This window comes from Oncorhynchus mykiss, chromosome 12 (genome assembly GCF_057628025.1).
Source record: "Oncorhynchus mykiss isolate SJ-2025 chromosome 12, ASM5762802v1, whole genome shotgun sequence".
Lineage (NCBI taxonomy): Eukaryota > Metazoa > Chordata > Actinopteri > Salmoniformes > Salmonidae > Oncorhynchus > Oncorhynchus mykiss.
Window position 1 is genome coordinate 76,258,078 of NC_143033.1, and position 27,692 is coordinate 76,285,769.

A 27,692-nucleotide genomic window follows, 5' to 3' on the forward strand; every position below is an offset into this window, starting at 1 on the left:
TCATCACTAGCTTCAGTAGCCACAAAGTTATAAACCCCGCCCATTTCTACAATTGATTATCTTCGAATTTTATTTTAAAGTTAAGCCTAACTTTAACCACACTGCTAAATTTATGCCTGACCCTAACCTTAAATTAAGACCAAAAAATAAAAAAATTGTAGTGAATTTTGACTGTGGCTGTGGAATCTGACGGATGTCTAATAAAAACTGGAAACCGGTGGGTGGGGGTTGTCAAACTTGGATTACCGTACTTCATGACTATGCCTTGCCCAGTTTCCCGGCTCGCTTCAACTCAGTTCCTGTAACTTTAGCTAGCGACGCATCCAAGTTCGAGGAGCTGGGATGGCGGAGAAGAGCCCTGACTCCAGCGGCTCAGTTGACCAGTGTCCCGCCCTGTCTCCGGAACAGAGAATGCAGTCACCTGGGAACGGGGCATCCAAATGGGTCCGTCTGAATGTCGGTGGGACATACTTTCTCACAACGAGGCAAACGTTGTGCCGAGATTCAAAATCGTTCCTGTACCGTCTTTGCCAGGCCGACCCCGACCTCGACTCTGACAAGGTACGGATATCTGTCTAGCTAGCTAACGTTACTAGCTAGTTGGCTAATGTTAACTAGCTAACCTTTGTCTGTTTTACACATCATGTGAATGTTTTAACGTTAACTTACGTTACCTAGCTAGCATATCCAGACCGATTTACTAACTAGTTAGGTAGTTATTTTAATTGTTTAGCCAGGATGTAAGCCAAAAACGGATAGCTAATTTAGATGGTCAACGTTAGCTACTAACGTCGTTACTAGTATAGGCTAGCTAGTTCAGCTGGCCAACGTTAACTCCCAAATAACTTGTCTAACTAGCTAAATAACGTTACCGTTAGTTTGTTTTTTCCTGTTTTTTTTCTGGATAACCCTCCTGACTACAGATCTACAGTAGCTAACTAACAAATATGAATTTGTACAGCAGCACGTTTCTACTCCTACTTAGATAACATTAGTATATAGTACTAGTCAACCACGATACTGTTACTGTAGCTATCTAGATGGTGAATATCAGAATTACGCCTACACGCAAATGGACCATAAAATACATTGTTGACAAGATCAACAATAGTATATATATTTTTTTGTAAATAATTGGGCTTATAATATACAATTGTGCAAATGAGCCCCCCTTTCTGGAAAAGGAGCGTTGCCCCCTCCCCTGTAAAATAAAGTATGATAATCCACATGTTAAAAATGTTTACCATCCTGATTTCCAACCCTCAAAGGTCACCATGCATCATTTAACAGGAGGATGACATTTAAAAGCTGGCAAAAGACCTTACAAGACAAGTTGGCTCAGTCATACAGATGCAGTTGCAATGACTTGGTCTCTGAACGATCCACAGTATCCAAGCAAAATAGTTTCATCCCATAGTTATCTAGGATATTTACGAAACTATGCTGATTAGCATTCCTAATTTGAAGTTGAGGTGAAAGTCTCCAATGTCTGTAATGTTCATGTGCCCAGTGTAATGTGGTAAGGATATGTATCTCTGCCCTCTGTATTGATTCTTGCTAATGATGGCGTGTGTGTGTGAAGGCTGGAGCAAGGCCGCTGTGGTGATCCTTGACGGATAATGAGACCTGCGAAATGTCAGTTACCCCATGTTGGCGCTGCTCCAAGCTCTGGGCACAGAGCTGTTGTATTCATGGATTGGCTATGGGTTTATGCTATTGCACAGTTCTGTTTCGATGTTCGTCACTGTACAAAAATCGTCAATGGTTTCGCACCAGATTTGTTATTGATTGTCTGCTTTTCTCATTGTTATCGACTTCTCTTTCTTCAGGATGAAACGGGTGCCTATTTGATAGACCGGGACCCAACATACTTCGGTCCAGTGCTCAACTACCTGAGGCATGGGAAACTGGTGCTCAATAGAGGCCTTGCCGAGGAAGGTATGATGATATTCTGGGATATGCTGAGACATGTCTGAAGAGTTGTGCCATTGTCATCTTTGTTGCTGTTTCTTTTTCGCTCTAACACGTCACACGCTAACAATCACACTTATTACATTTAACACCACAGCAGTTCTCATTAGCATACACAGTTGTTTTCAATGATTGGGGTTTTAATAACTGGTTAAATACATTATGTTCCTCTCAAGGTGTTCTGGAAGAGGCTGAATTCTACAATATCCCTTCTTTGATCAAGCTAATTAAAGACAAAATCAGGGAGAGGGCCTGCAAAACAGTTCAGGTGTGTGGGCTTGACTAAAATTGTCATTGGTATCTGAGTGATTTCTTTCTTCCCTGGGACTGTCCTGTTGTAATCACTAATGCAGAGCTCTGGATATTAAAGGGGGCAGTGGAGTGGCATGTCAGCCTTGCTGCCTCTAAGGCCCTCTAACTACTGGCGAGGCGCAAATCCTTGGCAAGCTAGCCTCCCAAGGATCACCTCTGTTTACATGGTTTAATACTGCAATGACTCTGGGCACAAGCTCCGCTTAAGCTACTGGGATTTCCAGGTCTTGTTGATGTATTGGCATTTGTCCAGAGTCTCCTTACCCTTGCCAAGTAGATGAGGTCAGGAGTTGGCACATACTGGCTATGCTCTGCTCTGGGGGGGGGTGGGAGATTCGTATGTAGCCTATTGAGAGCACTTGCTGCTCTGTTGCATGTGAATTAACATTGCCTCTTTCTTGCTCTCCACAGCTCCCTATAAAACATGTCTACAGAGTCTTGCAGTGCCAAGAAGAGGAGCTAACACAAATGGTTTCCACCATGTCAGATGGTTGGAAGTTTGAGCAGGTAATTACCTTGAAAGGAAGACATTGGGGAGTGTTCTGCTTCCTATTTTCAGAAATGTTCCTTTCGGCTGCACTTTGACTTGTGTTGGTTGATTTACTGTTCACAGATGATGCTGAGTTCAGTGTATAACATAAATACTATAGTTGTCTTCATTTGTAGTCCCTGTGAAATATAACCTTGCAGCATAATTTGGTTACATAGCTGTTATTGTGGTACTGTATTTATTTTTGTGAAAGTCAGAATTGTCTGACCATCTGCAAAAGGAGCTATGGTTGTGCCTGGTTCAAATAGACACTGGTTTCTGTCAGAGGCCAGGTTGCTAGAGTTAAATTTTGTCTGATGTTTATGAAACAGCAGATAAAAGGGGATGTTGCTGTTTGTTCATTTAGGAGGACACCCTGTACTAGGTGCATTTCTGCTAATACCTGTGCTTTTTTATTTATATCTGTAATATTTTGATTGGTACAACCTTGCAGGGTGTTAGGGTCTTCCCCCTCAGAGAACTCATGAGTGGGCTCAGGCTGCTACTCACGTTTCCTTTTTTGGGAGCCAGCAAGGTGACAGAATGTTAGGCATTCTGCTCATGGCAGCTTTGTGAAAATGGGAACCTACTGTATAGTGTAGTCTGTTTATTTGAATTAGCTACCACCTTAACGACAGATTTCACCCTGCGGTCTAATCCAAGGGATACTAAACATTCAGGAGCAATGTAACAGCTCAAAGTGCTCAGGTTTCCTAGATAAAAGTCGGTGTTTGTTACTTTGACATTTAAAAAAAAATCCTTACGTAGAATAGAAATTGTCTACTGTAATCTGTTACATTGTTTTGACTGTGCCTGGCAAGCTGTTGGAAAGATTAGATTTCCCATGTGTGCATGTTACCTCTAGTCCCGTAGAAACATTTCCCTTCTCATTGGACATTGGTCCCCCCCCCCCCTTTTTTTGTTTTCCTCAGTTGGTCAGTATTGGCTCCTCATACAACTATGGAAACGAAGACCAGGCAGAGTTCCTGTGTGTTGTCTCTAAGGAGCTACATAACCAATCATACGGCACAAGCAGTGAACCAAGTGAAAAGGCCAAGGTGAGTATTCCAGAACTGCAACAAAAATGTATTTCATCAACTTCCTGACCATTGTTACAACCATTTATTGTGACTTACACTAAGTTTTGTATACATGTTTATCACATGTCTAACATAAATGCACACAATTGTTTTATTGGTCATGGATGCTGCAATTCCTTTCTTTGCATGCTGCATTTCCTGCAGAGGACAAGTACAAGGATTGTTAAACATTTTGCCAATGAATGTATCTACCTTTCAATATTAGGGGACAATTGGTGAGATTTTGTTTAGACCCCTGCCATTGTGGCCTTAAACCTTTCTCCAAGAGCCCCTTTTCCCCTTGTGCCCCTTTTCCCCTTGTGCCATATCATCCCTATGAGCCCATTACCTAGAGCACATCCTGCTAATCATTATCTAGATAAGAGCAATGCTTCGATAATGACTTAAACTACTTTAATATTTAATGACCTCCTGTCACTAGCTTTTGCAGTTTATGGAATTCTCCATAGCCTTAGTCTCTCCACTTTCCAGTCAAAAAAATGAACATTTTAGGTTTCTTCCTGCCTGTTAAATGCTAACTCATAATACCTTTTGTCAAAGGTTTTTTGAAACATCTGTCTAGGATGAAATATACAGGCCTAAACATCTTATTTTGCTCTGACCATTTTCTTTTGCAGATTCTTCAAGAACAAGGCTCTCGAATGTGAAGAGACTGTTCAGTTCTTAGGATTGCGTCCTGCTATGATGTCCAGATATAAAGACACAAACTACATCACATTCTGAGGAGCATTATGGCATGCTGGAGAAGCTGGCTAACTGCAGTTTACACATTGTACACACCATTTTTCTTTCAGATCTCAAATCAAAATGTGCAATCGATAGCGTTACTCTGTTTTTGGGCCTACATAGTAAAACTGGACTGTAGATTTTCACACAGAGAAGGGACTGATCACTATTGTCCACAGCATTTATACTTGGTCCATCATTTACTCAGGGTCTCTAATAGTGTTTTGGAAGATGCATTAGGTGTGCACTGTCTGGTGGGACATTATTTCAAACATTTGTGCGTACTACATTATGCCAGTCCTTCGCATACAAAAATCAAACCTCTCTGAGAAATAAATTGGAAAGCAGGTTTTAAAAGAAAGATATTTAAGACTATTTATATGGAGTTGTATAGATTCAAACTGTCTTTTTAGAGGTGAAGACTGTATCGACAGTTTTTATTTATTTTTTACATGTCTTTAAACAGAGATTATTTATGTCCCTTTCCAAATATCCTTTCAACCTGCACATTATCAGTTTTTTGGAAGGAGGACATTCTTAGAACTATTTCTACCAGGGTTATTGTTTGATAATGAGGTTGAGGTGATGTTAGGGAATGCCAGATGTAAAAGGACTAAAACTTGTCTTCCATCCCTGGACTGGCGGGTTTTAGTTGGGTTACCTGTTAGGCAGCCACTGTGGAACTGGAACACATTGTTATATTTTAGAGGACATTATACCTAGAGCCATTTGATAGGCACATTTTTTCCCCACATTGACATATGACAGTGACTGTTATAGGCTGGTGTTGCGAAGGGCCTGTTTTCTATTTTACGTGAGAAAGAAAAGCGTTTGTCTCTTGCATGAATTAGTGCATATCTGCTTATTTGTGTGTGTATACACAATCTTTACGCTTCTGTGGTTTGACTATATTGAGCTTTGACAGGGCTGTATACCAAGCAAAATTACACCAAACTGTGGCGGTTTGCAATCATGCAAGTTCTAAGCAAAAATGCTTTGGTCATGTATTGATGAAAAGATTGGAAATTATAATCCGCAGTCATTACCATTGTTCAACTTGTAGATGGTTGAGCTACCTATTGAATACGTTAACATTGTCAGTACATGAAAACATTTTATTTTTGAAAATGTTGCCATTGTTCAATGACCAAATGTCTGAATTTCAACTTTAATCTGAATTTCTTTTGTCTGCGATAAGGAAATTTGGTAGTCTACATGCATATCTATGAGGATTTGTACATAGAGGAAGTATAATAATATTCAGATGTGTTATCAGTGTATGCTTTTTCTTCCTAACACACACACACAGGGCTTTAACTAGTGGAATACAAGCTATAATTTCTGTAAAGGTCAACTGGACCCCTCCTGTTGCCTGATCAAGGTAAAGTTTACATGTCTAGTGTTTTATAATCGGGATCTTACTTACCTTGCCATTGTGACACAATGCTCTAATTTGGCTTGTTTAAACATCTGTATATTACTATGTTTACATAGAAACTACCTGGGTATCTGGGATGTCAGCCATTTATCTAGTACGCAGACGGATAGTTTTCCAACATTTTCCTTGGACAGGTTTTTTCTTGTTCACTGAGTTGTCTTGTGGTGATAAGTGCCTCTTGCCTCTGGGGCTTCACAGTGCATGTGAAATCTGTGTAGTAGTGATGCCCATAACCACAAGGGCTCACTGTTTGTGTCCACCCTGCAGTGACAGTGAAGACATGTGTCTAGTGTGGTGTCCTTTGACTGCAGATTCTTAAAACACAGAAGGGGGTGTCAGCCATTGCATGCATGGCCTGATTCACCTTCCACCATGCCCTCAGCTTTACAGGACACCACTTCACTCCACTGTGACACTTCAGCTCCTGTTTGACCGTTATTTCGTTATTTTCTATAATGCTTATCAATACACATTTGATCCCTCTCTGAGGCTGCTGTGGGTTTCTAATGGGACATTGTTCTAGTTTTCCGTTAAATGTATTTTTAAAATGAACAGATGCAGACAATTGTTATTTTCTCACTGCTGTTCCTATAGAGTAGTATAACATGTTTTGTATTTTTTATGCTTACTGTATACATACTATATTATATGTAATAGCATGTTTTGACTGGGGATAATGGAAATTATGGTGATGCTAGACCTGGTGGATTTAATCAATAAATGGTAATGAATTCAACTCTTGTATTGTATTTGAAGAAACTGTTGCACAGCCATAGAGAAATACTAACCACATGGCTGTCATCAATATGTTAGATGTACTGTATAGAGCAAGGGTGCACTTGAAAGGAAATATGGTAATAACTAAACATCTTTAGACACTGGTTGGCCGTCATTGTAAATAAGAATTTGTTCTTAACGGACTTACCTAGTTAGATAAATATCAAATGACAGACTCAGGTTTGGTCCATCACAGGGTTAAATCATATTGAGCTACTGTTCAAACACAGCTCCATTCAGTAGTGCACAAACAAAGACCGTACAGTATAAAGATGGGCAGAAACTGCTACTCAGAGCCCCAAAGTGGATGTGTCATAATACCTATAAAACCTAGCGGTTAAACATAAATGGTTCCATATAATCCTCACGTAATGTATAATATGTAGCCTACGGCAGGTGATCATATGATCCAATGTATAATTTTTTATTTTACTTTTTATTATGACTTATTGTATGTTTGTGTATATATACACTATTTTTTTTGAGCAAAGGGAACACTTAAACAACACAATGGAACACCAACTCAATCACACTTCTGTGAAATCAAACTGTCCACTTAGGAAGCAACACTGATTGACAAATTTCACATGCTGTTGTGCAAATGGAATAGACAACAGGTGGACATTATAGGCAATTAGCAAGACACCCCCAATAAAGGAATGGTTCTGCAGGTGGTGACTACAGACCACTTCTCAGTTCCTATGCTTCCTGGCTGATGTTTTGGTCACTTTTGAATGCTGGCGGTGCTTTCACTCTAGTGGTAGCATGAGACGGAGTCTACAACCCACACAAGTGGCTCAGGTAGTGCAGCTCATCCAGGATGGTACATCAATGGGAGCTGTGGCAAGAAGGTTTGCTGTGTCTGTCAGCGTAGTGTCCAGAGCATGGAGGCGCTACCAGGAGACAGGCCAGTACATCAGGAGACGTGGAGGAGGGCAACAACCCAGCAGCAGGAGCCAGAGCCCTGCAAAATGACCTCCAGCAGGCCACAAATGCGCATGTGACTGCTCAAACAGACTCCATGAGGGTGGTATGAGGGCCCGACGTCCACAGGTGGGGGTTGTGCTTACAGCCCAGCACCGTGCAGGACGTTTGGCATTTGCCAGGGAACACCAAGATTGGCAAATTCGCCACTGGCGCCTTGTGCTCTTCACAGATGAAAGCAGGTTCACACTGAGCACATGTGACAGTCTGGAGGCGCCATGGAGAACGTTCTGCTGCCTGCAACATCCTCCAGCATGACCAGTTTGGCGGTGGGTCAGTCATGGTGTGGGGTGGCATTTCTTTGGGGGGCCGCACAGCCCTCCATGTGCTCGCCAGAGGTAGCCTGACTGCCATTAGGTACTGAGATGAGATCCACAGACACCTTATGAGACCATATGCTGGTGAGGTTGGCCCTGGGTTCCTCCTAATGCAAGACAATGCTAGACCTCATGTGGCTGAAGTGTGTCAGCAGTTCCTGCAAGAGGAAGACATTGATGCTATGGACTGGCCCGCCCGTTCCCCAGACCTGAATCCAATTGAGCACATCTGGGACATCATGTCTCGCTCCATCCACCAACGCCACCTTACACCACAGACTGTCCAGGAGTTGGCGGATGCTTTAGTCCAGGTCTGGGAGGAGATCCCTCAGGAAACCATCCGCCACCTCATCAGGAGCATGCCCAGGCATTGTAGGGAGGTCATACAGGCACGTGGAGGCCACACACACTACTGAGCCTCATTTTGACTTGTTTTAAGGACATTACATCAAAGTTGGATCAGCCTGTAGTGTGGTTTTCCACTTTAATTTTGAGTGTGACTCCAAATCCAGACCTCCATGGGTTGATAAATTTGATTTCCATTGATAATTTGTGTGATTTTGTTGTCAGCACATTCAACTATGTAAAGAAAAAAAGTATTTAATAAGAATATTTCATTCATTCAGATCTAGGATGTGTTATTTTAGTGTTCCCTTTATTTTTTTGAGCAGTATATATATATATTTTTTTTTTTTACGCTCATCTGTTGCTGTCACTTTGTCATATTGTTGTCTAATATCTTCACTTTTGTTCTGAATGTTCTTAATTGGAAAATGCAAAAATAAAATATTTCAAAAATATATTTTAAATGGTTCCAATCGTTTTTCCACAATTCATTTTTTCTATAGGGAAATTTAGAAACTATTAAAATAAGGGCTGTGTTTTGTGTAGGCTTACCCTGGTGTGACGTTCTGATAACCACTTAAATCTCTCAGATAAAGTGACTTTTATTAATATATTCAGCTCTATTTTCTCTCAGATCTGAAAAAAATGCTAATTAGCATTAAAGTAGACATCATGCAAGACGACAAATCCCAGCAAGCTCCTGCACGTCATCTCTAGTTTACACATTTGCTAACAGGTATGTCCATTTAAAACTTGTACAAGACCGTTCACAGAATTTTCCATTTAAAGAAATGTAGCCAATTTAATCATTACTACATTTAGCTAACATTAGACAGTTAATTCCAGAGATTCTTACTTTTGCTTTGATTTCGGCAGTCTCGTCCAGATCGTCATGGCATTTGCAGTTCTTTATGACAGCCATATTAGCGGCCCCAAAAAATATTAGCAGCTAATTAGCGTTTCATTTTGGGGGGGTAATACATTGATAAAAGTAACCTTGTCCTAGAGAGATTTACACTGTTATCAAAATGTCACGCCAGGGTAAGCCTACACAGCCCTTATTTTAAGTGTTTAAAATCCTCTGTGGGATAAATGAATCGTGGTAAAACAATTATAACCATTTCCCTGTTGGACCACTAGGCTTTATGGGTATTATTTAACTAGGCAAGTCAGCTAAGAACAAATTCATATTTACAATGACGGTCCACCCCTGCCAAACTCTAACGACGCTGGGCCAATTGTGCGCCGTCCTATGGGACTCCCAATCACGGCCGGTTATGATACAGGCTGGAATCGAACCAGGGTCTGTAGTGACAACCCCAGCACCGACGCAGTACAGTACCACTGCGCCACTCGGGTGGTACTCTATAGAAATCCCCTATCACACTTGTAGGCAATGTCATCGGGTCTAATGGTCCAGACTGTGCACATACATCCTGTCAAAGGCACTTCTTCAATATATAGTTGTTTTTTACGTAAATTAACTAGTCAGTTTGTCACTTTCACGAGGTTAGAGTAAAAACATGTTCCACTACTTAAGACATGGGCTCGAATCAAGGTTGTGCCTTCAGATTTCGAGAAAATGTACAACTAAGGAAGATTGTTTCACTTTTCTCACTGACTTCTCAAACCCCGGCTTGGTCTGCTTGGTCAGTTTCGCAAGCGTTCCTGGACGTCTCGCGATGTTGCACCTCTGGGTTTAGAAACTCTGTGGCACAACGTTGCAGAACGTTCTGATAGAAACACATCGATGAACTCTTTGGTAAATCAATCTAACACAAAAGTTTCAGTAGCCTACGATGCACCAAATATGTTCTAGTTCCGTTCTGGTTGCTGGTTGTACCCTCCTAAACACAATTCAGGTTTTGTGAACAAACCTCGTTTGTGAAGGGATCATCTGTATGTGTTAGAAACGAAGTAGTGTGATTATTGTCATCATAATGTTTAGCAGCTACTATATGGCTTATTAATGCATCACTATTCATTTCCACACAGAATGCAATATTTAAGTAGGAAAATACTCTCAAGTAATTACCAAAAATATTGTCATAAACTAATATTTTGGACACAGTCCTAGCCAGAAGATTCCAACCCTACTACACTTTTTTTTACAGTGAGCTGCACTGGGGATGGAAAGCCATCATGGTTAAATTAAAGACAGCTGAGCCAGCATATGATATGGGTCGGAAAACATACCTCAATGCAGACATGGGGTATAGAGAGAAATAGTAATGGTGTCTTTTTGTAGGCATTATCTCCGCTGTGATCCGTTGAACAAAGCCTATTAGGAAAATAAATGCTGTTTTTGTGGGGGTTTTGGATGAACAACAAAAATAAGATCTGTGGTAAACACAGGCTTAGGAGATCTTATATATTTTGTTCTATGAAATAATCTTCATAAGCTAACGTCACATTTTGTAAATGTTTAAGAATTTGTTATAAAAAAAGCTCAAATGCTTCATAATTCATAAAAGTAATGTTAACAGACTGCTATTATCGTACAGAACAAAACTAATAAGATCTCCTAAACCAGTGTTCACCTCAGACCTTTCTCCACTCATTTTTTGCATCTCAGTGCAAGAGGCGTCACTGCAGTACCTGGTTCGAATCCAGGCTGCATCACATCCGGCCGTGATTGGGAGACCAATAGGGCGTCACACAATTGGTCCGTAATCCGGGTTTGGCCAGAGTAGACTCTCATTGTAAATAAGAATTTGTTCTTAACTGACTTGCCTAGTTAAATAAAAATATAAAAATTCCCATTGGGATGGCTGAATGAACCACAGGTAACTAATTTCCGGGTTTTAGGACTACAATCTGGCGAGCTCTACCAGCACTGAACTCCAAATGTTACCGTTATCCAAACTGATACATCGAGAAGATTAAAATACAGCTTGTTTTTTTTGGTTGAAAAACTGCCCTTTTCGTCCTCATGCTATCAGTAGCCACTGGAGCCATTTTGGGATGACTGTACAATCAGTTATTTTGTTGTTTAACACGACGTGCCATTCCATAATGGCTGATGTTACTACTTCTAGTTAGCTTGAAGTTGGAAAAGGGCTTGAAAACAAACTGTATTTTAATCTTCTGGTTGTATCCGTTTGGATGAAGGTCAAATTTGGAATACAGTAACATATCCCATCCCTGTATTAAGGTTAGTTTACTGACTCATATCTCATGCCAACTCTACATTGTCTTAAATAAACTGACGGTGTTCTGATCCCAGTGCAGCTCAGTGTAAACAAGCATAATGGTAGGGTCGAAATCTTTTGGATACATTCAGTCCCTAACTTTGGATGTACTGTCTCTTTAAATGCATAGCTGTCAAATGCTTTGCCTGAAAGTTATGATTAAAATCTTAAATTATCATATAATTTGTACCAACATACGCTGTACCTTGCATGTTCTGCAAAATATAATACATTCATCGTATTAGTTGTGACACCACATAGTTCTCACGGAATATTCAATGTTTCATGTTTTTGTCTTGTTAAATAGCTGTCTCATAATACATTTTTGATGGTAGAAAATTTGATTACATACACTCTTAATAAGCAACACCTTGTAGAAAACTAATTGTCATATTTAGTTATTAAAGCTAATTGTTTTCAGGCACTAGCAAGTAATCAGGTCCCATTTAGCCTAGGCTAAATTTTAGGGGGCTTTTCAGGAGGGAAACTTCACTAGCCTAGCTAGATTTGTCTCGAGTTAGATTTTTTTTTTTAAATTGGGCTACCCGAGTGTTATTTTAGAAATATAGCTAGTGATTTTTTTTTTTATCACACTGAAGGTAAGTCTTTGTCGCCTACTGAGAATGTTGTTGTTTTTTATCCGTAGTCTTAAGTTTTCGTTGTTTTTTTGGTTTGGGGTTTATGAAGCTAACGCTAGAAAGCTTGTTAACTTGCTACTGTTAGCTAGGCTAAAGTAGTTGGCTGGCTAACTACGCTATCCAGACTGAAGACTGAAACACCTGCATTCACGTCGATCTTAAACGTCATGTTATTTTCGGCTGGATATTTATTTAAAAGGATAAGGCATCCTAAACTGGACTTCTATGTAGCTAACCTAGCCTCGAAATGTGACGGCTGCGCACTCTGTTGCACACTTGTTTAGCAGTTTTTCGTGCCAGAATTGCGCAGAGTTGCATTTTCGCTTTAGACAGACTGCATTTGTATCTACTGCTTTACAAGTTATCCAATCAATATATATACTTTATGGGGCATGTGTGTGTCAACAAAAGACACTGCTATAGCTAACGTGTTAGTTTGCTACATTTTGCAACCAGCGTTACCTGTTAATGCTGCTTTGTACCATTCCCTCTGAGTGATGAGCTAACATCCAACAAATCTCGGTTGTGAGAATTTAATTCCTTTAGCCCAAGGCCAAAGTTTTCCCTGTCATTAAATTCTAGGTCTCTCAAGCTTGTCAGCATATTGATAGTGGCACATTCAAAAAAGTAGTCTGTTATGAAGCTTTAATACTATAGCCACAGATGGAACAATGAGACAGATTGCACTGAATTTTTAAATATGAAGCAGCACTTGGCGTTTCCTCTCACTACCAAATATGGTAGTGAGAGGAAGTCCACTGGCGTGCAGTGGGAGAAGATACAACAAGCACATTCTCTCATCGATTAAACGCTTGATTTCAAAACAGTTTTCTATGTTTTGAACAGTGGATTAAAGTCAGTGTGGGCCTTTGCCAATGTTTTTAAAGTCGCTTTGTTTAGGAGTGCAAAGTTGCATTTCAGAGTAGGCGTTCCCTAACGGAATATTCAGATATATGCTAGAAATGGCCAATAGGCTCGCACTAGCTCGTGTTTGGCTCTGCCCACCACCTTGCTTGTTCTGCCCACTGACTCATCTGTTCCCATTAGAATTGACAGTGTGGTCCATCCTTTTTTTAATTTTTTTTTTTTAGCTTTATTTAACTAGGCAAGTCAGTTAAGAACAAATTCTTATTTTCAATGACGGCCTAGGGAACAGTGGGTTAACTGCCTGTTCAGGGGCCGAACGACAGATTTGTACCTTGTCAGCTAGGGGATTTGAACTTTCAACCTTCCGGTTACTAGTCCAACTAGTTATTAAAATATCAGTTATTAAAATATTTGCTATAGCTTTTCTACACCAGGGGCCCCAGCTACCTACAATAACCACGCTTCCCAGATAATGTGATGTAAAATATTTTCACCAGCGTATGAATCCCTTTTAGATTATTCTGTTTATTTTCTTTGTCTTGTTTTATCCAGTCAATGCTTACATTACACTCAGAGAAAAAAGGGCTCCGAAAGGGTTCTTCGGCTGTTCCCATAGGGGGACCCTTCTGGGTTCCAGGCTCTACCTCGATCCAAAAGGGTTTCTGCAAAGGGTTCTCCTATGGGGACAGTTGAAGTACCAGATTGCACCTTTCCTAAGAGTGTTGGAGAACTTAAAGCCTACCTGAAAGGAAGTAGTTGTACCTTTTTACTACACACATATGAGCAACAAGCTGCATTAGAATGATGTTGAAAACAATATGAAAGAATGAGGTCATATTTAACACATTTAGACTAGGTCTCTGGTTGTGCCCCTTGGCACCTGTGGATGTGACCTAGTTGAAGTGGTTGCAGCATTGAGCTTTCTGAGCACCACATCCAGAGACTAGTAACATTAATTGATCAAGTGCCAGAGAGAAATGACAACCACCTGAACTGATCTGTAGGCTGAACTTGTGCATCACATATGCATTGTTTTTCAATAGAACTGTGCACAACTGTTGATCCCTTTTTCCCAGTTGATCTGAGTGTTTCTGATTTAGGGAGTCATGTCTGGTATAGCCTTAAGTCGTCTTGCACAAGAAAGGAAGGCCTGGAGAAAAGACCATCCTTTTGTGAGTATCGAGGGACTTGGGTGGAAGCCATTTTCATGTCAGCAGTGCCTTTTCGTAGAAGCCAAGCTAGTTCTTTAACGGCATGTGTCATTTTGGAAGACCTGTTTGTGAAAATGTGTGTTCTGGATCTTCTATTCCACATAACATTTTACACTATGCCAAGCAGAGCTGTACTGCCCTGGCCTGGTTGAATAAACTTTATTGATCCCAAATGGGGAATTGGAGTTGTCACCAGCATAACTCTGACAGGGAGACAATACAGGCATAGGCCTACATCTGAACACGTACTGCATGGCTGTTGGAACAAATAAAATAGCCTACATTACAGGTGACTGAGCCGTTAACAGGGCAGCGCTGCCAACTAAACACATTCAGTTACGCCTCCATAGAGGGTCGGGGGCTAAGGATTTGTTCTGGGCAGGGCTGTAGTTGGCAAGTTCATGGAGTTGGACATTTAACGTGTTGAACAACATCTCGTCTCTCTCCCTAGGGGTTTGTTGCTGTGCCAACAAAAAACCCAGATGGAACAATGAACTTGATGAATTGGGAGTGTGCCATCCCTGGAAAGAAGGGGGTAAGTCTCTCTGGAGTGAGCGCTGAACTTTATATCTATTGTAGGCACCATTATGTTCAGGCTGGAGGAAGTGATCACTCCTGTGCAGTATAATAAGTTGTCATTGTATGGTGTTTTTCAACTGGACAGCAGATCTTGTTTTAATACAACTAAGCAGAGTATTAATTGGTTGTAGGATATATAAAATACACTGAGGTGCTGGTACTAACATCTGTATAGCTGCTGGATGACCAGTGAACCAATGTTAATTGATTACCACAGTTGTGACATTCTCATTGCTTCACTATGAGTAACTCCAGTTACTGAAGGAGTGTTGACCAAATTTCTGTATTTTTCTCCACAGACCCCATGGGAGGGGGGCTTGTTCAAACTCCGAATGCTCTTCAAGGATGACTATCCTTCTTCACCTCCCAAGTGTATGTTTTCTCTTTTTAGAAAGAGAATCCAATCCAATTTCTCTTTTTAAAAATACATTTACAATATTACACTGATTAGCCAGATGGTGGCCCTATAACAAGAGAACGCAAACTTTCAGAGGTCATGCCCCTCACCCCATATTACATAGTCATGAAATTCGCTACAAGGGTCCCTCATAAGGAACTCATTTGCCTTGGACCCACAAGGTCCGCCATTGATAAATTTGTGAAACACTTAAGGTGCTACTCTAATGGCACCGAATTACTGATCTCCATGGAACTTGATATGGCATCTATGGCCAAAGGTCTCAACGCACTATTTTCCAGACTAGTACCTAAAACATGGCCACTATTGATGATACCACACTGAAATCCCGTTAACGGGATCGATTTGACAACAACCAGTGAAAGTGCAGGGCGCCAAATTCAAAGTCTCATAATTAAAATCCCTCAAACATACAAGTATTATACACCATTTTAAAGAACCTTGTTAATCCCACCAGTGTCTGAATTCAAAAAAACTTTAGGACGAAAGCATACCATGCGATTGTTAGGTCAGCGCCAAGTCTCAGAAAAACACAGCCATTTTTCCAGCCAAAGAGAGGAGTCACAAAAAGCAGAAATAGAGAATTAATCACTAACCTTTGATCTTCATCAGATAACACTCATAGGACTTCAAGTTACACAATACATGTATGTTTTGTTTGATAAAGTTCATATTTGTATCCAAAAATCTGTTTACATTGGTGCGTTATGTTCAGTAATGTTTTGCTTCCAAAACATCCAGAGATTTTGCAGAGAGCCACATCAATTTACAGAAATACTCAAATGTTGATGAAAATACAAATGTTATGCATGGAATTAAATATATACGTCTCCTTAATGAAACCGCTGTCAGATTTCAAAAAATCTTTACGGAAAAAGCACACCATTCAATCTGCGTACAGCGCTCAGGAACCAAAACAAGCCATACAGATACCCGCCATGTTGTGGAGTCAACAGAAGTCAGAAATAGCATTATAAATATTCACTTACCTTTGATCTTCATCAGAATGCACTCCCAGGAATCCCAGTTCCACAACAAATGTTTGTTTTTGATCGAGTATGTCCAAATACCTCCTTTTTGTTTAGTTCACAAATCCAAATTCACGAGGCGCAGGCACTTAGTCCAAAGTCAAAAAGTTCCATTACAGTTCGCAGAAACATGTCAAACGATGTATAGAATCAATCTTTAGGATGTTTTTATCATAAATCTTCAGTATTCCAACCCAGACAATTCCTTTCTTTAGAAATGAAAAGGAACACAGCTCACTCACGGCTGCGCGCATGACTTAGCTCATGGCATTCTGCCAGACCTCTTAGTCAAACAGCTCTTATTCCCTCCCCCTTCACAGTAGAAGCCTGAAACAAGGTTCTAAAGACTGACATCTAGTGGACGCCTTAGGAAGTGCAATTGGACCAAATCTTACACTGTGTATTGGATAGGCAAAGACTTGAGAACCTACAAATCTCAGATATCCCACTTCCTGGTTAGATTTTTTTTCTCAGGTTTTTGCCTGCCATATGATTTCTGTTATACTCAGACATCATTCAAACAGTTTTAGAAACTTCAGTGTTTCCTATCCAAATCTAATTATATGTATATCTTAGCTTCTGGGCCTGAGTAGCAGGTAGTTTACTCTGGGCACCTTATTCATCCAAGCTACTCAATACTGCCCCCTAGCCATAAGAAGTTAAATGACTTTTCTAGTTGAATAAAAATGTTTACCGATGTTAATGTGGATGTGATCTGGCACATAAATGCATGTATCAGTCAAGCATGTTCATTGTAACTAAATTTGGTACGTGTATTGTAAACACTGTCAATACTCAACATATGCAAGAGCATTCATATTGACGACATGGTGGCTTTATAATGGGCACATGTTTTTATTGCTGTCTGACTCAATGATGAAATTTGGCACACATGCTCAGGGATGAGTCTAGCTAACTGACACAATATCTGACACCACGGGACCCATTTTACACTATGGGTGAGTGATACATCTTGACAAATGGATCTGTCATTTACAAAATTAGTGGTTGCCCCAAGGGGGCGTTGCATTATTAGTGGGGGACGACATGTTTACTCATGCCTTGTTTTCAATTAAAATGGCCAACAAATAAAAAGCGAAGAGCAATTTTCAAGAAGGAATTTTGTTAGGACTGGTGTGAGTGGGTAGTGGGAAAACAGAACCAGCTGTTTGAACTCTCCTTATTGGTCTAACACATTTACCAAAACAGGCTGAAAATTCAGTCTTTTCAAACCGCTCTTACACTAAAAGGGCATTATCATTATGTTCATTCTTATTCCAACCTCTGTATGGATAGAGGGAGATATCTATCGAAAATCACTGTTTAATGAACTGCAAATAAGTGCCATCTGGAATTTTCTCCAGATTGTGCTAATTATATTTTCTCCGCTCTTGGCAGGCAAATTTGAGCCCCCTTTGTTCCATCCAAATGTATATCCCTCTGGTACAGTCTGTCTATCGATTTTAGAGGAGGACAAAGACTGGAGGCCTGCCATCACTATCAAACAAGTAAGAGCTTTCATCCAAGACCCCTTCTCTGGTTTTAGCTTTTTATTTGCCTATAACTCCAGGAATAGTCATATACACTCTCCTCAGTATGTATTTGGACAGTGAAGCTAATATTACAAATTTGTCTGTGTACTCCAGCATTTTGGATTTGAGATCAAATGTTTCATGAGGCAGTACAGAATGTCACATTTTGAGTATTTTCATCTGTTTTAATCATTTAGAAATTAAAGCATTTCATGTATCTAGTCCCCCCTTTTCCAAAAATGCAGAGAAAGATACAGAAATAATAGAAGTGTTAATAAATGCACAACGAGTAACGCAAACGTGGCTATACACATAGGTACCAGTAGAGTCGATGTGCAGGGGTACAAGGTAATTGCCGTAGATGGTGCATTCACCTTGACTTTGTCCATTTTGTTACGTTACAGCCTTATTTTAAATTTTTTAATTTAAAATCTGTAATGCACAGATCTTTTTTAAATCAATCTAAACACAATATGACAAAGCACAACAGGTTTTTAGAAATGTTTGCAAATTTATACAAAAAAAACATACCTTATTTACTTACGTGTTCAGACCCTTTGCTATGAGACTTGAAGTTGAGCTCTGGTGCATCCGGTTTCCTTGCGCTGTTAACACAACTTGGAGTCCACATTCAATTAATTGGACATGATTTGGAAAAGCACACAACTGTCTATAAGGTCCCATGGTTGACAGTGCATGTCAGAGCAAAAACCAATCCATGAGGTCGAAGGAATTGCCTGTAGATGTTCTCATGTTCTGAGCAAGGAACTTATTTATTTATTTTTTTTACCCCTTTTTCTCCCCAATTTTGTGGTGTCCAATTGTTGTAGTAGCTACTATCTTGTCTCATCGCTACAACTCCCGTACGGGCTCGGGAGAGACGAAGGTTGAAAGTCATGCGTCCTCCGATACACATCCCAACCTAGCTGCACTGCTTCTTAACACAGTGCGCATCCAACCCGGAAGCCAGCCGCACCAATGTGTCGGAGGAAACACCGTACACCTGGCAACCTTGGTTAGCGCGCACTGCGCCCGGCCCGCCACAGGAGTCGCTGGTGCGCGGTGAGACAAGGACATCCCTACCGACCAAGCCCTCCCTAACCCGGACGACGCTAGGCCAATTGTGCGTCGCCCCATGGACCTCCCGGTCGCGGCCGGTTATGACAGAGCCTGAGCGTGAACCAAGAGTCTCTGATGGCACAGCTGGCGCTGCAGTACAGCGCCCTTACCCACTGCACCACCCAGGAGGCCTTGAGCAAGGCACATATTGCACTTTTACTTCTCCAAAACTTTGTTTTTGCATTATTTAAAACAAATGAACATGTTTCATTTTATTGATGTATTATAATTTAAAATAAGTGTTCATTCAGTATTGTTGTAATTGTCATTAATACAAATAAAAATTGGCCGAATAATCGGTATCGGCTGTTTTGGTCCTCCCAAGTATCGGTATCGGCGCTGAAAAATCTTATACCAGGTCGATTAGAAAGGCCTGCTCGCAGAAGTGTTTCAGGGAGCGTTTGGCAGTGATGAGGGGTGGTCGTTTGGTCGCAGACCCATTATGGATGCAGGAAATGAGGCAGTAATTGCTGATATCTTGATTGAAAACAGCAGAGGTGTATTTGGAGGGCGAATTAGTTAGGATGACATCTATGAGGGTGCCCGTGTTTACTGATTTGGGGTTGTACCTGGTAGGTTCATTGATAATTTGTGAGATTGAGGGCATCAAGCTTAGTTTGTAGGATGGCCGGGGTGTTAAGCATGTCCCAGTTTAGGTCACCTAGTAGCACGAGCTCAGAAGATAGATGGAGGGCAATTAATTCACATATGGTATCGAGGGCACAGCTGGGGCCAGAGGGTGGTCTATAGCAAGCGGCAACAGTGAGAGACTTGTTTCTGGAAAGGTGAATTTTTAGAAGTAGAAGCTCAAATTGTTTGGGTACAGACCTGGATAGTAGGACAGAACTCTGCAGGCAATCTTTGCAGTAGATTGCAACACCGCCCCCTTTGGCAGTTCTATCTTGGCGGAAAACGTTATAGTTAGTAATGGAGATTTCAGGGTTTTTGGTGGTTTTCCTAAGCCAGGATTCAGACACGGCTAAGACATCTGGGTTGGCAGAGTGTGCTAAAGCAGTGAGCAAAACAAACTTGGAGTAGGCTTCTAATGTTAACATGCATGAAACCAAGGCTTTTACGTTTACAGAAGTCAACAAATGAGAGCACCTGGGGGGTGGGAGTGGAGCTAGGCACTGCAGGACCTGGATTAACCTCCACATCACCAGAGGAGAAGTAGGATAAGGGTACGGCTAAAGACTATACGAACTGGCTGTCTAGCACGTTCAGAACAGAGTAAAAGGATCAGGTTTCTGGGCACGATAGCATAGATTCAAGGCATAGTGTACAGACAAAGGTATGGTAGGATGTGAGTACATTGGAGGTAAACCTAGGCATTGAGTAATGAAGAGAGTCTAGAGATGTTTAAACCAGGTGATGTCATCGCATATGTAGGAGGTGGAACAACATGGTTGTTTAAGGCATATTGAGCAGGGCTAGAGGCTCTACAGTGAAATAAGACAGTAATCACTAACCAGGACAGTAAAGGACAAGGTATATTGATATTAGAGAGAGGCATGCGTAGCCAATTGAACAAATGGGTCCAGTGAGTGGTTGGGCTGGCTGGGGACACGGCGATTCAGACAGTTAGCAGGCTAACAAGCTAACAGTTAGTAGGCCGGGTTAGCTAGCAGCTAATAGACTGGGGCAAGCTAGCAGTTAGCAGGCCGGGTTAGCAAGCAAGCAGTTAGCATGGGCTAGCAGTTACAGACCGGGCAGGTAAGCTAGCAGTTAGCAGGCCGGAGCCGGCAGCTAGCAGTTTGTAGACTGGGTTAGCAAGCAGATAGCAGGGGCTAGAAAGTTAGCCTTTGGGGGACGTCGCGATGGGGGGGTGTCTGTTTTTGCCTCTTCGTGCGGTGACGTCGATAGACCAGTTGTGGAATTAGTAGGGTTCCAAGTAGCTCTAGGTAGCTAGCGGGCCTAGCTGGTTAGCACAATGGGCCTTCATCGGGCGTTGCGCCTGAGGGGCCTGTTGGAGTCCTCGGGCAGATTATGTCGGTATTCCAGTCGTAGGGGATCTGCGGGGTTCCATGCCCCGTACCGGCTGTAGAAGGGGTCCAGATATTGTAGCCCAGGAGTGTACTTCGGTGGTAGCACAGGAGCCCTGGCCGGGCTAGCTTCAAGATAATTGGTGCTTGCTCTGGGATGGAAACGCTAGCCAGGAGTACTCATCCAGGATTGTGGTTAGCTAGTTGTGAAGATCCAGATGAAAATGTTAAGTTTGCGGTAGGAATCCGGGGATAAAAATAGCAGGTCCGTTATGCTCTGGTTAGCTCAGCTTTCCAAGCTGAAGGTTAGCTGATGACCGCTGGCAATGGTTTGCTGACTAATATCTGGTAGTTAGCTAGCTAGCTTCAGTTGAGGGATTACAGATCTGAAGTAAATATAAATACTTTAGGGGAAAAAAGCAGATCCATGCCACATTGAGTGAGGCGGGTTGCAGGAGAGTATTTAGATGTTGCGGTTTACCAAAATATTTGAAAGGATATGCGACGAAAAAGATGTAAAACAATATATACAAGGGACACGACTGGACAAAGACGTCTGACTGCTACGCCATCTTGGCTCAAGATGGATTGAGACATCAATGCCATCTTGGATTGAGACATCAATGCAAAATAAACCATCTCTAGCTTCAACTACAGATTGTATGGTGTTTTTATAATTTTTTAAAATTATAATGCTAATTAGTTTTCCGTGAGTGTACGGACATTGAATCTAGGGACTTAAAGGGTAGGAAGCATTACTTTTTTCATCCAAGTAAGTGTGGTCAAAGAGTAACTTGGTTGTAGTCTAGATCTGGTTACCTTTAACTGCAAACACAGTTTTAGCGTTTTTACATTTCATGTCTGGATGTCTTCGGAACTACCCACGATGCACTTTCTGAACGGCATATGGAGAACAGCTGCTACCTAGCCATTTCCATCTGGCTAACGTTATCTACTACCCAATAGCAATAGGAGGACAGGCTCATTGTAATGGCTGGAATGGAAAATGTAAAGTTAATTCCAGTCCAGCCATTACAATGAGCCTGTCCTCCTATAACTCCTCCCACCAGCCTCTGGTTGATAGCACTGCGCGTGTCAGCCAGTAGCAAATGTAGTGTTAGCAGGCTAGTAGTGATAACAATAGCAGGCTAGTTGGCTTGCAAGCTCATTTGTAGCAATACATTCATAGTGTTTGCTTGTAAGTTGGCAGAAAATGTAATTGAAACCGGTAGTCATGAGTGCAATCGATTGTGGGTTACTAATGCATTCTTTAGAATTCCGATCAGTTTTTATGTAGTAACTCAATAGAGAATTGAGGGAATGTTTACGCATATTCTAATTCAAATCCATAGGTTACATTTATGCTACCTACCCATTTAATCTTATCTGGGTTTCAAGTCTATGAAAATGCCCTTCATGTTACAAATATAACCAGAACATTGCACATCCACTAATCATGACAAACTTCTGGTAGCGGGCAATATAGGAAATTAACACTGGTCTCAAGCCGACCTGCTAGTGAGTAGCCAGCTAGTCTTTATATTGTAAAGTCTAGCCAACTTGTAACTATTTGGTTGCTAACAAGGTAGAACAGTTTAACTTTTATGAATACACTTGTCTGTCTCCTGTTTGTTTGAACAGCCTGTTTAGATGTTGAAATCAAGTGGCATACCTGGATAAGATGCTTATTTCTGAGAATGAGAACAGGATGCCAATTCCTTATTTAGATGTCTTTTATAAATGTGCAATGAGCATAAAAAAAAAAGACTAGACAGCTAGCACAAGTCTGGCTAAAATGCTGCTAGCGGTATGTGATGCTGCACGCGACAAACTGTGGAAAATGAAATAATCAATCATTTTCATTGATACTCCTGCTCTGTTCTACATTTTGGGAGTCGAGACATAAGGGTATTGTTACAAAGGATAAGTTCTCTATTACAGTAAAATGGTTTCAATGTGTTTTGTGACGGTTTGACTTCTAATGTATTTTTTTGGGACAAAATGCAAAAAGCGAGTTCAAACTGCTTGTCAGAGATGATAACCTTTTTGTTTATGTTGTGATTGCGGGGAGGGGTTTGGTGTCTGCAAGTGGGAAGTTGCACAGAAGGAGAGAAGGAAATCAGACCCTAAAGACAAAAGCTCATAAAAATGTATTCTTGCACTACAGACATTTTGAGCATTTTTATGTTGCCCAGCCCTAATGTACATCCGGTCACTGTGGGGACGATGTCATCGATGCACTTATTAATGATGTGGTAAACTACTCGGTGCCATCGGATGAATCCCAGCACTTTATCGGTCTGTGCTAGCGAAACAGTCTTGTAGCCTAGCATCCGCTTTATTGGGCATGTCACTGGTACTTCCTGCGTATTTGCTAGTAAGCAGGAATAAGGAGGATGAAGTTGCGGTCAGATTTACCAAATGGAGGTCGTTGGAGAGCTTTGTATGCTTATCTGTGTGGAGAGTAAAGGTGATGGAGCTTTCGCTTCTAGTTGCTCAGGTGACATGCTAGTAGAAATTGTCATGGATTTCAGTTTCCCTGCATTAAATCCCCCGCCACTAGGAGCGCTGCTTCTGGATGAGTGTTCTTGTTAGCTTATGAGTGGCGGTAAATGGACAGCGACAAAAAATATAGATGACCACCCCCCTTGGTAAATAGTATCAAAGTAGTCAAAGGTTTAGTGTTTGGGCCTATATTCCTTGCACACAATGACTACATCAAGCTTGGGACTCTAACTCATTTGATGCATTTGCATTTTGTTTTGACAAATAGGAACTGAATGGTGATTTGATGACTGGGTAATTTTATCTTGGCAAGTAGAGGTTTTTTAACACTTGTAAATGAATCCTGAGTGCCATGATTTAAGAAGTCATGAATAATGATTCCAGTTAGAGGCTACAACAAAACATGCTACCATCTCCAAGAACCGGAGATTATCATTTTTCAGAGGTATGATCTTTGTGCCTCTAACCTCACTTACCGTAATTCACGAATACATTTTGAGACAGTAAAACAGATATGTAGGAAAATATCCTTGAATAAAAGGTGACCTTCTGTACTATCACCTCATTGGGCCCCTGAGTGGCGTACTAGAGGCGTCACTACAGACACCCTGGTTCGATTCCAGGCTGTAACACAACCGGCTGTGATTGGGAGTCCAAAGGGCAGCGCACAATTGTCCCAGCGTTGTCCAGGTTTGACCAGTGTAGGCAGTCATTGTAAATAAGATTTTGTTCTTAACAGACTTGCCTAGTTAAATAAAATGTTTTAACTGACCTCAAATCCAAAATGCTGGGCTATAGACTAACATTTTTTTTTTTTTGAATCTTTTATTGTCCAAATGCATATGGAGTGATCTTTGCATCGGTGTGGATGAGAACTACTTGTGTATACAGGTGACTCTTGGCTGCACTGTAAATGGCTTTGCTGCAGAGGGCAGCATGGCTTCATGGTGGTTACTTATTAGGTAAAATTGATTTGAAGCCATGGAAAGTTGCGAACACAAATTGCCATTATACTTTGTTTTTATCCACAGATATTGTTAGGAATCCAAGAGCTCCTAAATGAACCAAATATCCAGGATCCTGCACAAGCTGAGGCGTATACAATTTACTGGTGGGTCTGAGTAGATATTTTAATTAAGTGAAAGGTTTGTCAAATGTCAGTTGGAATAGGATATACACAGCTGCTGGCAATCTTCTCATTAGCTTGTGCCCTTCCTGGTCAATGGTTTGTCTAGCTGTTTGCAAACATTGTTGCAAGGTTGATACTTGATATTTCCAGGAAATATCTCATTCCTCATAACATGCCTCCATCTTTCATTTCAGCCAAAACAGAGTGGAATATGAAAAAAGGGTTCGAGCACAAGCCAAAAAGTTTTCTCCATAAAGCTTCAAGACTACACAAGATAGAAGAAATTGGTTTGCTGAGGATTTTGTCTCTGCCCCCTTTTTGTCTGCCTCCAACTATGCCATTGCTCACCTATTTCCTGCTGGACTGTTTTAAAACTGAATGTGTGCCATTTCTGTCCATCACCCACATACTGATGCACCCTTTTGCTTTTTTGATTCGGAAGTCCTGGATTTGAAGGTGCACTATGCCGCCACCACAAAGGATATTCCGTACTTCAACTGTGGTATTTCTTTTTTCAAGAGCTAACGCTTGTCAGAAAAGACTGTACGAAATGGGAGTCACTTCTGTTGATTTTTATTCATGTGTTCAATGGTAGGCAAAATAATTTTATGTTCTGATAAAGATATAGAAAAACAGGCCTCAATGAATCTATTCAAAGGTAGTTTAGTGTCTCTGCATCAGACTCTTAAGTTGTTTTGGTCCAACTATTTAGATTTAAATATGTTTGTACAAAGCTAGTGTTAATAATACATGGAGATGGACTCAGTTCCATCTTTCCCAATGCATTGTGTTGCCAGTTGAAGGTTGACTTTGGGTAACAATAACAGCTTTAGACTGTGTACATGATCAAATCAATATTCAAGGTAATTTTAATGCTTAAAAACAAATAGTTGAATAAGCTATTTGGCTACAGAAGTGCCATTCCTTATCGATCGCTTTTGTCCAAAACCCAAATCCTGTGACATGACAACACATAGTGGAGGAGTTACTGGCTAGTTAACTAACGAACTAGCTACATCCGGTTAGCTGCATGCATGACTAGAATGAACAACTAAAAGCACACCCTATTTCTGTTTGAAAATGGAGAAAGTGTAGGAGTGTGTGTGTTGGACTGTTTGTGCCCAAAGTCTACCTTTTAAAGCTGTTTAAAAGGTTTTGAGTGACCTTCAGGACTGTTCAAACGAGACTGTACCTATGAGACAATCTGGTAACCCTACACAAGGGAGGATGTAACGGGTTTATAGATCCTGGCGGCCCGTCATTTATTTGGGTTTCTGAGATTCATATTTTGTTTGCACATAAGACTAAAACGCCAACAAATCAGCTCCAAATAATTTTAATTTGAGATCTGTTCCAAAGTATTCCCACGCATAATAGAGATGTGATTTGTGAGCAGGTTTTGAAATTGTCTTGTTAAATTTCTGTTTGTGATTCTTGCGGTCAATTTGCAGTCTGCAAATACTTGTTATGTTCTGACCCCCTGACCATCTGCTCAAGGAAAACTCGTCCCGCGCTGAATCTAGTTGCACTATCCCTTTAGAGCAGGGATCGTTGACATTTTGACAACTAAGACATGTTATCCATGAGTTCATATGACTGGGCAGGTAGAAAAAGGCAAAATAGCCAAAATATATCTCTTATCCCTTTTAATCAATATAACTAGGGAATAGTAATTGACTTATGTGTGTGTGCATGTCACACCTTTTCAAAGAGGGAATCCTCTTCGCTCTACGCTAACCCCATGGGCCCTTATGATTGCGTTTCACATTCTGGTTACAGCTAGCAATTAACACATCATGCAAATTTCAGGTTTTGTGATGCAAATGATATCATTAGTGCAGTCACCGTCATGCACACCAGCTATACATCCTGTTTTGTGCCAGATTTGCTCAGGAACACATCAGTGTTGATATTACATGACCAACATGTTTATCAGGCTGTGTGATTTGAAGTGACTCATTCCTGTCTGATTGTCATTGACAGACTGACGTGAGTTTTTTGGGGGGCCTTTATTCCTTAGTTTCCTCTGATCTTCCTCAAATTGCTACTCTTACTGTGTACGTGAATAATAACCAAAATGAGTGTCGCTGTGTTGATGAACCAATCCGATGCCATAAGGTGTTCCTTGGGTTGAAGTGGCATAATTCTGTAAGTCAGATTTATAATTGGCTCAGTTCATCCACTAAGGCATTCACTTTCAGAAAATCTCCTTGGTGTCATACTTAATAAGCATGATACAAACATTGATTACACCTCAGTGTGTTGTGGATGGCTATTGATTTAGTCAGTGTTAAGTCAGTGTTCGCTACTTGTGGTGCTGTTTTGACAACCCCGCGTAAAAAAAAAACATGGGACGGGGAATCGCTCAAATAGCACAACTGAAAATTTCAGGGTGAGAACAAACAACTGGTTGAAATGGAAGAGTGTTGATGACTATCTGCAGGTTGGCTTTATGGGGCATCATTAAACATGGATTAAAGCGAATCATTTTTTGCCCAAAGTTATTTTCCCCTCCTTACTCCCTAAACTAGGGGGCTTGTTATTTAAAGATACTGTGCCACTGCCACTTCAAACAGTTCCATCCAGCTGGGGCGGTGCACTAATGATGTGGCCATGGAAACGGAGCTGCCAGAGGGTCACCCTGTGTCTTATCACTAAGCACAAAACATGGACAATCCTTTATTCCCTTCTGCAGATTTAGAGTTAGGATAGCTGACATGATGGAAGATAAACCATGGAATAAATGAATTGCATATTCATTCAAACATGCTTATTCGCTGTGGAGGAATCTTACTTTTCGAAACCTTTTAACTGGGATGTGGGACACGCAGGAGAGGGAATCCTATACTAGGTTCATCAGCAAATTGAAGAGAGTCGCAACCTGTCTTTGACGAGTAGGTGGAGGAGGGAGTACAGGTGCTCCATCTAGCTGCAACTTCAAAGGCCTAAGAGGACCCGTTGACTGGACTGTTGCATCCTCTTTCAATGCTCTGC

At 41.0% G+C, this 27,692-nt stretch overlaps 2 protein-coding genes across 2 annotated transcripts; both read left to right on the plus strand.

Annotated features, from left to right (window-relative positions):
* Positions 1 to 42: 42 nt before the first annotated feature.
* LOC110538271 (BTB/POZ domain-containing protein KCTD5) lies at positions 43 to 6,812 on the plus strand. The gene is made up of 6 exons (XM_036938318.2): positions 43 to 561; positions 1,830 to 1,938; positions 2,148 to 2,239; positions 2,695 to 2,790; positions 3,745 to 3,870; positions 4,530 to 6,812. Exons 1-6 carry the CDS (start codon positions 343 to 345, stop codon positions 4,557 to 4,559), a joined length of 672 nt encoding a protein of 223 aa, XP_036794213.1. The 5' UTR covers positions 43 to 342; the 3' UTR covers positions 4,560 to 6,812.
* Positions 6,813 to 12,156: 5,344 nt separating this feature from the next.
* Positions 12,157 to 27,182, plus strand: LOC110538272 (SUMO-conjugating enzyme UBC9-B). Its single transcript, XM_021624986.3, has 7 exons — positions 12,157 to 12,289; positions 14,296 to 14,367; positions 14,858 to 14,941; positions 15,285 to 15,357; positions 17,830 to 17,939; positions 24,601 to 24,680; positions 24,893 to 27,182. The coding sequence occupies exons 2-7, from the start codon at positions 14,302 to 14,304 to the stop codon at positions 24,951 to 24,953; spliced, it is 474 nt and encodes a 157-aa protein (XP_021480661.1). The 5' UTR covers positions 12,157 to 12,289; positions 14,296 to 14,301; the 3' UTR covers positions 24,954 to 27,182.
* The last annotated feature ends 510 nt before the right edge of the window (positions 27,183 to 27,692 follow it).